Source organism: Plecotus auritus, assembly GCF_963455305.1.
Source record: "Plecotus auritus genome assembly, chromosome: 11".
Lineage (NCBI taxonomy): Eukaryota > Metazoa > Chordata > Mammalia > Chiroptera > Vespertilionidae > Plecotus > Plecotus auritus.
This window is the reverse complement of record NC_137777.1, coordinates 7,816,056-7,830,752: the sequence shown is the minus strand read 5'-3', so window position 1 is coordinate 7,830,752 and position 14,697 is coordinate 7,816,056. Positions and strand designations below refer to the sequence as shown.

The window sequence follows — 14,697 nt, the reverse complement described above, 5'->3', positions numbered from 1 at the left end:
ACTCATTTACTCAACCAGTACTTATAGAGTAACTATTCTCTATACCAGACCGTATTTTCATAAAGACAAAACACATCTGCCCCTTATCCATCTAAACAGACACACCCATGAACATGAATAAAAATAAAGCTCCAACTGCCTTTCCTTTGCCACTGTCTCAATTTCTTCATCCCCATCTCAGTACCACTTACCTGAATCACACCTCCCAAGAAGGAAACAGATGCAGCAATACCAATTCTTTCCATCTCAAAGTCAGATAAGCCCAGGATGCTTGTGTTACTTTGTTTAGTGAGGTTCTGGCTACTCGGAGGAACAAGCCGTTCCACTGCGTTGGCTGATATTAAGGATGTCAAGGCAAAGGTGCCTAAAAAGGGAGATGGGGAGGGGACTCTCCTATAAGTAACAGACTCAATAAAAATTGTTGAAGTCCACCATTGAAGTTGAATCCATACTGTAAAACCAAGTCGATCTATTAGAAACACTCACCTCTGCACCCCCATTACTCCAACCTTTGTTCCACTCCATGGAATAAATAGAAAATTACCTAGTTATACACTTTCCTTCAACATACAACCACACCCATCTAGTTGCTATTCCCTCCCAGGCCATACACATCCCGATCTCTCGGTAGACCTGCACAGAGAATATCCTCAGTGTAAGGATTAAGATCATGGACTTAGACATAAATCTAGCTCTTCCATTTTTTCTCTAATGTGACAAAGCATGTTACTGTGAGTCTAAATTGCCTCATCTGTAAAATGGGAGTCATATATCTATACTTCAGAGTTGGGGCAATATAAATAAGATCATAAATATAAAGACCCCAGTACGCTCACTGGCTAAATATGAGTTCTTTCCATGAATCTGAGGCTCTTTACCTACTATGCTTGGTCTTCTATATACTTGTGCAAACCCTGCTGTCTTTCAAGGTCTGGTTCCAATCCCATATCCATAAGGATCCATTTCCAAACCTGGATGCCAGGTTTAATCATTCTTCCCTCTGTGCTTTCATAGGAGAGTAGACCTTTATTATAGTATAACAACATGCTGTGGCCATAAAATGATTAAGTATGCCATTTATGTGTAATGTAATTAAAGTTTAATGGTATTTCCCCAAAATTGTCCTGGTCTCACACAAATGTGGGACCATTTTCAATGTCTTATTGTGTAGCAAGTACTAAGCCAGACACTGTACATCAATCATCTCATCTAATTCTTACTATAATCATGTGAATTTTTTTGCATTTCAATATTAAGAAAGCATCAAATAAACCTTTAAAACTTTGCCTAGGCTTATGCAGATAACAAGCAAAATATGAGATATACAGCCAGGACTAACTCTAAAGCCCATGTTTTAACCATCTCATTCTATTACCAGACCATTATACTTGTGACATTATATTTGGTAATGCAGAGCTAAGTAAGCTAAACGATATATATTAATTAAAGAGCATTAGAGATTATAGCTTAGAAGAAACCTAAAAGATCAATTATGTGGAAAATACTTTTCAATATTTAAGTCACTAAATTTTAGAAATTCTTATCTTTATCCCTCAAAGTCCTTACTTTCTACATTTCATTGTAAAATCAGAACATCTGTCTTCCTTTTATGGGCTTTTTACAGCTAAAAAGGCAAAGAATCTTTAACAATAAACTGGTTACATAGTAATTTAGCAATAGTTCACAACATGTATCGAGTGGCTGAGGCACAGAAAGTAAAATGTCTTAGCTCTAATATATGCTGAGCTTTTCCATAGAAAAAGTAGAAATGTAATCAATAACCCATGATCACTTTTGAGGCCCTTTTCTTCACAAACACAAGAGGCATCATCAGAAACAGAAAGTATTACCTGTGGCAACATGACGTCCCATTCCAAAGATGGCATAAATGATGGCAGGAAAAAAAGACCCATATAAACCGAACACTGGGTGCACAGATGAGAGAATGGCAAAGGCCAACCCTGTGAAGAGCAGCAAAATGAAGACCATTTTATAACTCAGGATGTAGTCCATTACAAAGCAGAATGAATATTGGCTTATTTAGTAACAAGGTAAGCCATAATTTTATTATTCTGTTTGCTCCATGAGAGACTAGCATCATGTTTCTAAATAACAGAAAATCCACTCATTAGTTTATATTTCATTTCATTTCAAATTTTTGGAGTACTGCTTTTTGTCCTTGGTTACAAAGATCTCTATATATGAAAGCCCAGAGGCCGAATGGCAGAATGAGCAGAACCACCAGTCGAGCAGTCGCTGTGACGTGCACTGACCACCAGGGGGCAGACGCTCAATGCAGGAGGGGAAACCACAGTGGGAGTGCCACTCAGCTGACCAGGATGAGCGGTGCTCCCACAGCAAGCAGATCCCCCGTAGGCCTTGCCCCCCACCAGTGCATGAATCGGTGCACTGGGCCTCTAGTAACTACATGAAAATATTTGTGTTGAGTGTCTTCCTGTAGAAGTGTTAATGTCACAGCAAAATATCTTCACACACTTAGCAAAGCATTTTCACATGTATTTTTTTTTAAGTTTTTGTTTTGTTTTGTTTTGTTAATCCTCACCTGAGGATATTTTTCCATTGATTTTTTTAGGGAGAACAGAAGAGAGAGGGAAAGACAGGGAGAAATATGGATGTGAGAGAAACACATTGATTGGTTGCCTCCTGCATGAGCCCCGACCAGGGCCCGGACCCGGATGGAACCTGCAGCCAAGGTACGTGCCCTTGACTGGAATTGAACCTGGGGCCCTTTGCTCTATCCACTGAGAAAAACTGGCGAGGGCTCACATGTACAATTTCCTTTGCCTAATAACATCTGTGAGATAGGCAGGGCTTATAGCTTTACCACTGACATGAAAGGTGACAAAGGCTGGGGCAAGAAGAGCACACATTCAAAGTGGCCTCGTTGGCTGGCCGACTGGCTGGCCTGAGATTGTGTATCTCAGAGGCTGGGCCAGTGTGTGATGCATGCAGTTCCCATACCGGGACCACATGAATATAGTCATTTAGGCACAATTTCTTCAAGTGAAAAAAGAATCAACTTTGATTATTCAAAGAGTAAGAAGTAACTAATAACTATTCATTTTCATTCCTAATAGATTCTACTGTCTACATACTTTGTATGTTGCATGCACATCAAAAAATGTCCTAGTAGCCGAAACCGGTTTGGCTCAGTGGATAGAGTCAGCCTGCGGACTGAAAGGTCCCAGGTTCGATTCCGGTCAAAGGCATGTACCTTGGTTGCGGGCACGTCCCCAGTAGGGGGTGTGCAGGAGGCAGCTGATAGATGTTTCTCTCTCATCGATGTTTCTAACTCTCTATCTCTCTCCCTTCCTCTCTGTGAAAAATCAATAAAATATATTTAAAAAAAATGTCGTAGTGTGTCAAAATGACTACTGGTGGTTTAAAGGTGACCAAAATAAACGTGATCTTGTTTGTGGCTGGTCCTTGGCATTAAACAGCTAGTTAAGGTCCTGATAAATCCATTCAAGTCTATATACACTCTTCTCCGTGTTTAATAAATAGGGTTTTCCATTCAATAAGAGCAGAATTACAACTCTAACTTTCTTAATTTGGGCTGCAAGTGCTAATAGATATTTGCATTACCTCATCTAACTTAGATAAGAGCAGAAGCAACACAATAAAAGTATAAAGGAATTAAATAAAAAAATGAGTATTAGGTTAAAGGATGCCCAAAAAGGATAGGGAGACAAGCAAGGAAAAGAAGGGTGGAGAGAGAGAGAAAGAGAGAGAGAGAGAGAGAGAGAGAGAGAGAGAGAGAGAGAGAGAAGGGAGAAATAAAAAACTTAAGATTTTTAATGGCTCATTATTTTTAAAGATCAAAAATCATGTATTGGTAATGCAAGTTTGTTATATCCACACACAAAAATGACTACTGGAAGACTTTAAAAGATGCAATATTTGGGGAAAAATGTTTTGTAGGTGCAGTAACGGTTAATATAGTAGAGGAATAGAAGAGACTCTCTATTCCCACATAAATCTCATCAGTAGTTTCAGGGTCTGTGAGCACTGCCAAATTCCCAAGGGGCTCTGAGTGTGAAGTTGGACATTAACCACAAACACCCCTTAGTCCTCAGATCCAGGCTGCGGTGAGAACGGCTTCCGTCGATATAGGATCTGACCCCTGACCAAGAAGGAGCGTGAAAGCAGGCAGGTAGCTCAGCCACTGCCTCTGCTGCTGCTATAATCTCTTGGCTGAGACAGCTAGAGAGTGACCCTGTCACTGCTGATGAGAAAGAACTGTTTATCACAGAGAAGGTGAGGTTTCATATTTAAGATACAAATATTTACTTTCAGGACAGTTTTGTCTGGATTTACACAATAAGCCATTATTCTGAAAATCAAAGAAAACTGGAACTGTAAAAGATTGTTTCTAGAACCTGAGAATTGTGCAGAAATTATAGAGAGAGAGCCACTCCGTTGAAGACTTTATATTTTATTGTCTTAGTGACCTCACTATAAAGTGGAGAGGCAGACTTAGAGGCAGGCGGTGGTTTTACTCGCATAAATACAAGAACAATGTTATTTTATAGACTGTAGCCTATGGTTATGGAGCTTCAGTTACCACCCAGAAAACGACAGCTCACACCACTCACTGGAACAACCATTCCCGTAGAATTCACTGCCCTCATTTGTCAATCCTTTTTGTGAAACACCATGAGGAATAGCTTCTGGTCAAGATGGCGAAATAGGTAAACTCTATGCTCACCTCCTCCAACGACCATATCAAAATTACAACTAAATTATAGAATAATTCTCTTTGAGAACTAGCTGAAGACAAGCGGAAAGGAATTCCTATAATTAAGGATATAAAAAAAGCAACATCAGGACCGCAAGCAGGGGAGAGAGGCAGAACAGGCAGGTCCCACGTCCCTGGTGTGGAGAATAAGGACCGAGAGTGGTATCTCAGATGCAGAGGTCCTCCCTGAGAAATGTGAGGTCCCAGTCCCACCTCAGGCTCCCCAAACCGGGGCATCAATGCCAGGAAGAGGAGTCCCCATAACACCTGGCTGTAAAAGCCAGTGGACATCAGTCGTGTCCCAGAAATACAAAGGGCTCCTAAAGATGGAGGCACTGCAGGAGTTAAAGGGACCATGCACATACTGACTTGCTCAAAAACTCAATCACTGAGTCTAAACTCTAGCACAGGGGTAGCAGCACGAATGGCTCCAGGGACATGCAGAAAGGAACTAAAATGATTAACTTCAGGGCAAGAGCTGGAGGGCCAAGGGTTGGGAAAACTCTATCTGGGGTGCTGGAAGGCACTGTAGTTTCTTTGAGGAAACTATCAGAAAGAGAAATTAAGTAAATAATCCCACTTACAATTAAATCACAGGTATTAGGAATAAATGGGTATGTATTCATAGGTACTTATTATGTATTTTATTATTTATTCCAAGGTGTGAAAGAGCTGCATGTGGAAACCTATACAACACTGAAGAAAGAAATTAAAGAAGATACAAATAAATGGAAGCATATACCATGCTCGTGGACACAAAGAGTAAACATTGTTAAAATATTTACTAATATATGACCCAAAGCAATCTAGATTCAGTGCAATTGCTATTAAAGAGCCAATGGCATTTTTCACAGAATTAGAATAAATAGTCCTAAAATTTATATGGAATCACAAAAGACCCCCAATAGCCAAAGCAAACATGAGAAAGAAGAACAAAGTTGGAGGAATCATGCTACCTAGTGTCAAACTATACTACAAGGCAATAGTATGGAAAACAGCATGGTATTGGCATAAAAACAGACACATAGATCAATGAAATAGAGTAGAAAGCCCAGAAAAACCCATGCTAAATGATCAACCAATCTATAACAGAGGAGACAAGTATATACAATGTGGTAAAGATAGTCTCTTCAATAAACGGTGTTGTGAAAACTATACAGATACATACAAAAACGAAACTAGACCACTATCTTAAATCATATACAAAATTCCATTCAAAATAAATTAAAAATGTAAATGTAAGACTTGAAACCATAACACTCCTAGAAAAAAATAGGCAGTAAATTTTTTGACATTGCTTTTACTGATATATTTTTTTTATGTGTCTCCCTAGGCACATAAAAAAATATATCAGTAAAAGCAATGTCAAAAAATTTACTGCCAATTTTTTTTCAAGAAAAAATATAAAACCAATGGGACCACATCAATCTAAAGTTTGCACAGTGAAGGAAACCATCAACAACAAAAATACACACACATCCTACCAAATGGGAGAAGATATTTGCCAATGATATATCTGAGAAAGGGTTAATATCCAAAATGTATAAAGAACTCATACAACTTAACCCCAGAAAAACAGATAACCTTATTTTAATAATGGGCAAAGGATCTGAATAGACATTTCTCCAATGTCTATTCAGGTGGCCAACAGACATATTAAAAATAATCAACACCAGTAATCATGAGGGAAAAGCAAATGAAAACCAGAATGAAATATCACTTCACAGATATCAGAACAGCTATCATCAATAAATCAACAAGTGTTGGCAAGGATGTGGAAAAAACACATTGCTGTTTGGGATTATAAATTAGTGCAGCCATTATATAAAACAGTATAGGTTCCTCAAAAAATTAAAAACAGAACTACAATATGACATAGCAATTCCACTTCCGGGTATGTATCCAAAGAAATCCAAAATACTAACTCAAAAAGATATATACATCCCTATTTTCATTATAGCATTATTTTCAATAGCCAATATATGAATGCAACCTAAATGTCCCTTGATAAACAAATGGGAAAGAAGATGTGGTACATATATACAATGGAATATTACTCATGCATAAAACTGGCAGTGGGACATCCCCCAAGGGGTCCCAGATTGCGAGAGAGTGCAGGTCGGGTTTAGGGACAACCCCCCCACCCTCCATGCACAAACTTCATGCACCAGGCCTCTAGTCCTATATAATAAAAGGCTAATATGCACATCGACTGAACAGTGGTATGACCAGTTGCTATGATGCGCACTGACCACCTGGGGGCAGACGCTTAACGCAGGAGCTGCTCCCTGGTGGTCAGTGCGCTCCCACAGGGGGAGCGCCACTCAGCCAGAAGCCGGACTCACAGCTGGCGACTGCAGTGATGGTGGTGGGAGCCTCTCCCACATCCAAGGCAGTGCTAAGGAGCAGCAAGCCTGGCTTCTGGGTGAGTGGTGCTCCCACAGGGAGAGCACTGGGCTCATGGCTGGCAAGTGCAGTGGCAGTGGTGGAAGCCTCTCCCGCCTCCACAGCAGCACTAAGGACCCCTCAGGGGATGTCCACCTGCTGCTAAGCCGGCAGGCGGACGTCCCCCGAGGCGCGGGGAGCAGGCCTAAGCCAGCAGGCGGACATCCCCCAAGGGTCCCAGACTGCAAGAGGGCACAGGCCAGGCTGAGGGACCCCCCGCCCCTTTGCATGAATGCCGTGTACCAGGCCTCTAGTGTAGATATAAAAGAAAGTCAGGTTAGAGCTAGGTAGCTAATGCTAGGGTTCCATATCCCCAAGCCTGAGACCATGCAGGGGAATAGTCCCTTTAACTTTTGCAATCTAATATGCTTCAGGAGTTCCCACTTATTGTTCACATGTCATTAAGCTGCCCTCAGGAGTGCAATGAAGCTCCGCTTCCACACATATGTTTCCGTGCCAGTAATGCCACACATTCTGCAGAATTATAGGAACATTCATCTTTTCCCTGCTAAGGCAGCATAAAATTTTCATGGTGTGGGAACAGAATTCTAGGTGATCCCTTAGCATTACAAGCTCAAACATCCTCATATTGCTCCTCAGTGGATTAGGTTCTTATATGCAAGTCATGCATTGTAGGCCTCCACTCTGTCTCAATGCTTGAGTTTTCAGGTTAGAAACGCGGAAACTATTTCCCCCCAAGTGGTCACCCAGGCTAGAATGTGAACTAAATACTCTCTAGACCAGAGTCTTATACTACTTAGCTTGCCATCCATGTTGGTGGCATGTTTTAAGTCAATGACCTTCTCTATAATGTTTGCTCATCTTCAAAATACATTCAGTAGAGTGAAAACAGGTATTTGTTTCTATTGTTTGTTATGAGGCAAGAACAAAAAAATTACCCCTTCTTTCTTCTAGGTTCTTGAAGAAAAGGAGCCTATAATGATTGCCAATATTGTATTCACACAAATGAAAGGTAATGGTATATAAATGCCTCCTTTACTCTATATTTTGTAGTAGTTGTTTTTCTTGTAACTTCACCTTTTGAGTCTAAAAGGTGCAGGGATGATAGCTAAATGCAAAAGTAATATGAAGAGGAGAATATCTGAACCTTCCTAAAGAAATGTCTTCTATTATTAATAACACTAGAGGCCCGATGCACGAAATTCGTGCAAGAGTAGGCCTTCCTTTCCCTGGCTGCCGGCATCGGCTTCCCTCTGGCACCCGAGACCTGGGCTTCCCTTGGGCCACCAGCAAGCACCGGGACCTGAGCTTCCCTCTGGCCACCGGCAGGCACCCGGGACCCAGGCTTCCCTCTGGCCGCTGGCAGGCACCTGAGACCCAGGCTTCCCTCTGGCCGCTGGCAGGCACCCGGGACCCAGGCTTCCCTCGCAGCCCCAGCTTCATCCAGAAGGACATCCAGTCTAATTAACATATTACACTTTTATTATAGATTGGTATTGTAAATGTCTGGTTATTTTGGCAGTATAGAGTATAAAATATAAACTATTAAGAGCTGACTTTGTAATTTAGTCCTACCTCTATCACTTATTAGGCATGAGGACCAGAAAAATTATTTAATTTTCTAAGCCTCCATTTTCGTATGTGGAAAATGGAGAAGAGACAGCTGTCTCTTGGGATTTTGTTAGGATGGGGAAGATAATGTAAATAAGGAGCTTAGAACAATACTCCTTATAGCAATGTCATGATATTTCACTTTTCGTATCTCCATAGTGGGTAAGCATGAGCAAGTTTGAGAGGATTGTTTTTAAAAGAAGAGGTAATTTTAGAAGAATGAGTCTTTCGTTGCACCAACAAAAACATTTAAGTTCTTTCTAGTGGTGTAGACTTGTCCAATCTCTGGTAGACTTCTAAGAGAAACAGTAGCCAGATCCATAACTTTAGGAGACATGAGGACTGAATAAACTTTGTGCTTCTCATCAGCTGGGAGTTGGCCAGTTTTTCCTCATAACCAATTAAATACGTAAATCATAAACAAAAATTCTCAAAATCTATAGAAGCCATGCAATTAACTACTAATGACTTACACACAAATGCTATCACTAATGACATACCACAGGTATTTTATTATATCCCCAAATTTCTTTATTAACCTGATATTTTACAAAGGTGAAAAAACAAATTGGTTTTACATATGTCTTTCATTTCACATTAAGTTAAAGCAAAATAAATTTATAACATAGACTGAAACTATGAAAAAGCCCTTGTAAATGAATCACCTAAGTTTCAAAGTACGTGACAGTGTCTCCTTTGAATAAAACTGACTAAAATCAAGGCTGGAAATAACTCTAACCTGCTATTTATTTTGAACTTTTATGAAAGATTTGTTTTGTTTTGCTATTGACAAAATTGTCATTAAAAATGTAATATAAGACTATTCAGAAAAATGTAATCCCATAAAATATGGTAGTATTATGGATCTTAAAGCACCAGTGCAGATGTTTCTAATCACATTAAAAACACAAATACACAAACAAGTTTGTTTCAACTACTAAATAATTCAATTAAAAGAGTGCATATCATGGAATGGTAGGGATAATAGTTCAAGACAGGGAGGTAGTGAAACTGTAAGGAAATATAAATCTACAAAGTCTGTGCTGAGGAGTGTTCCAGATTCTCAAGTCTGAGAAGTCAGTTCCTTTCCTTGCTACAGTTAGTAAATTATTACCTAAATTAAAGAAATACAATGAGTATACCTTTAAGGAAAACACACACACACACACACAACACACACACACACACACACTCACATGTATATGCACACTAGCTAACTAAAAGCTTTCACCAAGAGAAACACCTATCTAAATCCAAAAGGTCATTTAGAATCTGCCTTGGGAAAATTAAAATAAGACTTCTCACTGGTTTAAATTTCTTATTGAGAAATAAATACAGTGCATAATGTTGTGACAGGACAGTAAGAAGCTAGGAAAATTCCTGGGCAGGTGGAATAGGGAAACTGAGATGAGAAAATTAAACAAGGCCAAACAGTTCTGGCAGCTTGCAGCCAGCTTGTGAATCACAAGACCTTATCTTCCCCAACCAAGGACACTTGAGAGCAAATGGCTAAAACCTCTCCTCCCTAACCAGACAATACATAGCTTAAATTACCCTGGAACTGCTAAGGCAGGGGGGGAAGGGAGAAGGAAAAAAAGGGGCATTTTATCTCACTCACTGAACAAAGAGGTAAGCAGTCTTGGGACATACCAGATGGTCTCATAAATTCTGGGAAAGCTACCACAAAGTAAAAGGGGGACCTTGAAATCTAGTCTGTGCCCAAGATATCCAGCAGGTTATAAACCTGTAGACAGAAGGTTATAAAATCCCTTGAACCCCCACCAGGCGTGCATTCAGATTAGCTGGGTGCCCACTATGTTTCATGCCAAGTACATTTTTAATAAATTTGCTTGCTTTGCTTCCTTAATAAATTTGCTTGCTACAACACTGCTTCCAGTGTCACTCATTTGAAATATTTCCTACAAGATTGACAAGAACCCCAGCTGATCCAGGGGCTGTCTGATAACATCTTTTCTGGTGTCCTATAACAATGTGATACAGAATTAAATTGGCATGTACAGTCAATATTGTGGGGGAGCACGGGAGACTTGGTTGGAAAGTTTGTAAGGAGAAAATTCCAACCTAGGGCAGTTGGCTGAAGGCAGCCACCCCTAATTGTTCCTTGACCTTTCCAAAAAAGTCTGTGTGCGTGTGGACCCTCAGGTGTTTGCCGGAATCTTTATGCTTAATCTTTAGACGTCCTTGCTTAAAGGACACTGCAGACGCATATGTCCTCCCAAGAATGCTTACCCTGATCATATCTAAAAGTTAAACTTTAGCTCAAACTGCTGTTACCATAAAAGCCTGAAGAGGCAGGCGAACGAGGCTGTCTGGTTCCTCTAGCCAGGCAGTCCCTTAGCTCTCTCTTTCACAGCAATCGTGTGTCAGAGTAATCATTCATGGGTCGCTCAGGGTCTGCTGGTCAGCCCCAGCACAAAATATGCTCTAAGGGCATACAGGATTCTCTATATATTTATACAGATATTCAGTATATAAATATTCAATGTGTTTATTTTCCTCAAATTAATTAAAAATCCATTTCATTAGCTAAATTGTAAATCTGAGGTCACCATACTCTTCCACTAAAACAAAGTGACAGTTTTTTCTGCATAAAACAGGAAAATCAAATGCAACACATTACCTTGTGTCACCTGTTGAACTGCCAACATGATCCCAGACACAGTATCTGGAAGCAAGTTTTCTTTCAGATTGTAATGCAATGCCCATTCCAGAATCGGTAGCCGCCTTCTGCACCACTGTTTAACGCCTTCGCAATGGGGAGCCTTCACCTTGCTCCGGAGCACGCTTTTCCTTTTCCTCTTTGCCCCCGTCATTTTTCAGATTTTCTCTTGCTGAAGTAAACTTTAGACAAGAAAAAAACTGCTGCAGAACAACTCCTTTCAATGCAAGGCTCCAATTCTTCCGTGGTTTTCAATGTCAAAGCTATCCAAAAAAATAAATCAGTAAAAGAGTGAGTCAGGTAGAGAGATTAACAGGTGCACTTAAATATATGCAACTGGGCTGTATGTATTATTATGGTGCAGTTAATCATTCGAGATAAAAAATATAGATTAAAACCTTGCAATCTTATCTGAATGAGATGGGGAAATGGTTTGTGTTAGGAGAATATTTTTCCTGCCTTGGAAAAGAAATGGGTTCAGTGTTAAGTTGGTCTAGAGCTCTCTCACCAGTAAATGCTCGTATACGCTCTGCAGTCTTCAATGTTTGGCTCCAATTCCAAAGACTAATGTAGTTCTGGGCATGTGTCGGAAGTAGGCTGGGTCATGCCAACGAAAACAGGAAGCACTCAGCTAGCTGATTTCTCCCTATAAGCTATGCAAAAAGATAAAACCTCCAGAGGGCTCAGTCCTGCAAAATAAAATCAGAGAATTTCGACTTACGTCTTTGGGAAGTATACGTGTTCAGTTCTACAAAATTCAGAAACATAAGAGGTAACGAATGTCCTTATCACTTTTAGTCCCCGGGAGACTAAAAATGTTCATTCATTCACTAACAGCAATACTTATCTTTGTATTATGTACTTCATTCAATATATAAGCAAATAATTTCAGAAGCTATATTGAGTATATATTATTGAGTATATTGAGTATATATTATCTTTATAATCCAAATTCACAGTAAAGATTTTTTCAAAACATATCTATAAATTCAAATCTATGCTGACAAAATAAGAAGAATTGAAAGCTTGACTGAAGTCACTGATCAACAGCAATGATTCGTTTAAATCTAACCATTTAAATTCATTTTCTAAACTCTCTGTGTTACATGTTAGTAACAAAGAATTCATGTAAACAGGATTATTAGAACTGAAAATGAATCTGTATCCAAGTACCTAAACAGTGCCAGCAATTATGCTAAAACATCCTAAGACCAGGAGGGAGCAGAAATTAGCTTGATAAAATACTTTTGTAGTTTCTCAATCAAAAGACTTCTAAAAATTTTGAATAAATCTTTCCTTAAAACCTTTTCAGTGTAAATCTGGAATTCCATTTCCAGATTTTTTGCAATTTCATGTACTTAACACATTATTTAAAGCATGCCAAAATCTTACTCCAGAGCATGGTATCGCTCCTACCTCTAATCAGCAATACCAAAAACCTTTGGGAAGAAATTTATTCACACCCATACGATTATCAGAGAATCTCTGACCCAGCCCATAAAATTTAAAAAAGACTAAATAATATTTATGCAGAAGTTTCAATGACTGAATTTATATTAAAGTTCAATACTATGTATCATCTGTATGAGAAATCTGTTCCCAGATGTCTAGGCAACACCGATACAAATACAAACATAAACTTATCTTCGACCTACCATGGGAAAGTACAGAAAAATTCCTCTTTCTAAAATATTATTTTGATTACATCTCTAACATGTTTGATCATTCAGTGTTCAATATCAAACTTAAACTCATTAGCACAAGCATGAGACCTCTCTCCCCTCCCTACACCCCTCTGATTAGCCTCCCATCAACTCTATTTATTAACCCAGCAATTATTGATTGAAAACCACATACTGTTAGACTCTGTGTGAAGTTATATGAAAGAGGGGGTATATATTGTCTTTATTGTCTAGGAGTTATTTAATTAAGGAAACAGGAAAGTGTATAACTCACTCAAGGCAGAATGAGATAATCAAGTCACACAATAAATGCCGTGGAAGCTCAGAGGAGGGATAATTACGGTCCCACTGAGAAAAAGCCTTCGCACATCGCATCGACCCTCTGTTCCAGCAGATAATTACACTCACCCTCTGCTGCATACTGGCCCTCCAGCATAACTCTACAGCAATTTCCCTAGCTCCCTGGTATTTCTCCTTGTGCTAAACATTTAGCCAGTCCTTACCTCTTCCATGAAACTTTTTCTGGCTTCCCCACAGTTCTGTTCTTGCTGTACACCCAACATCCAGGTAGCCCTTAAGCTATTCGTGGGTGTACAGCTGCGTTCCTTCTCACTGTCTGTTGGTTTTCTTCCTTGAAATCTACTTCATGTGATTTTATCCAGTCACGCTGGTGAGATTGTGAATTCTTTGTGAGGAGGGATTATTCACATAACTTGCTTTGCCACTTTCCTAGGACCTAATAGAAGGTCCTGTGGACCGTAGGACCCACTCAGCAAGAATTAACACATGAATGTCCCTACTCCTGAAAGTACCCAAGAATTCTTTAGTCTATTTCAGCCTGGCTCCAGGCTATGCTGTTAGAGAACCAGGAGACTAGGTGGAGAGAAAAAAATAGTCAGATAGTAATGGAGAAAATAAGGACTCCTCCCCATTCTTTCACCATGTATCTCTTTTCAACACAATTCCTTTTGCTACTATTACAGAATCTGGATAATGGAAAGAGGGAACACTAGATAGTGAATGCAAGGGAAAGGGAGGAGACAAAACAGAGAGAGAAACCTCCTGGGCTGGGGTTTTAGAGAGTTTTAGAGGTCAGCATGTAAGAGCTTCTGGAGCAATTATGAAGTATGAGATAACTGAGCCAGGCTCAAACGAGAAAAGAGTCTTTAAAGAAATACTGTTCAGCCCTGGCCAGTGTGGCTCAGTGGATAGAGCGTCGGCCTGCAGACTGAAGGGTCCCAGGTTCGATTCCAGTCAAGGGCATGTACCTTGGTTGCGGGCACATCCCCAGTAGGGGGTGTGCAGGAGGCAGCTGATCGATGTTTCTCTCTCATCGATGTTTCTAACTCTCTATCCCTCTCCCTTCCTCTCTGTAAAAATCAATAAAATAAAAAATAAAAATAAAAAAGAAATACTGTTCAGCCCTGGCCAGGGTGGCTCAGTGGATAGAGCGTCGGCCTGCAGACTGAAGGGTCCCAGGTTCGATTCCTGTCAAGGACATGTACCTTGGTTGCGGGCACATCCCCAGTAGGGGGCGTGCAGGAGGCAGCTGATCGATG

General features: G+C 40.0%; 1 protein-coding gene across 1 annotated transcript in view; it reads right to left on the bottom strand.

Moving 5' to 3' along the window:
• SLC26A7 (solute carrier family 26 member 7) overlaps positions 1-11,610 on the bottom strand; it is a gene marked incomplete at its 5' end in the record, with an annotated part of 44,680 nt that extends 33,070 nt beyond the window's left edge. Inside the window, 3 exons of the mRNA XM_080646564.1 lie at positions 192-364; positions 1,851-1,961; positions 11,418-11,610. Coding sequence (XP_080502690.1) covers positions 192-364; positions 1,851-1,961; positions 11,418-11,610 — 477 coding nt within the window. The remainder of the gene's footprint in view (positions 1-191; positions 365-1,850; positions 1,962-11,417) is intronic.
• Positions 11,611-14,697: the final 3,087 nt, after the last annotated feature.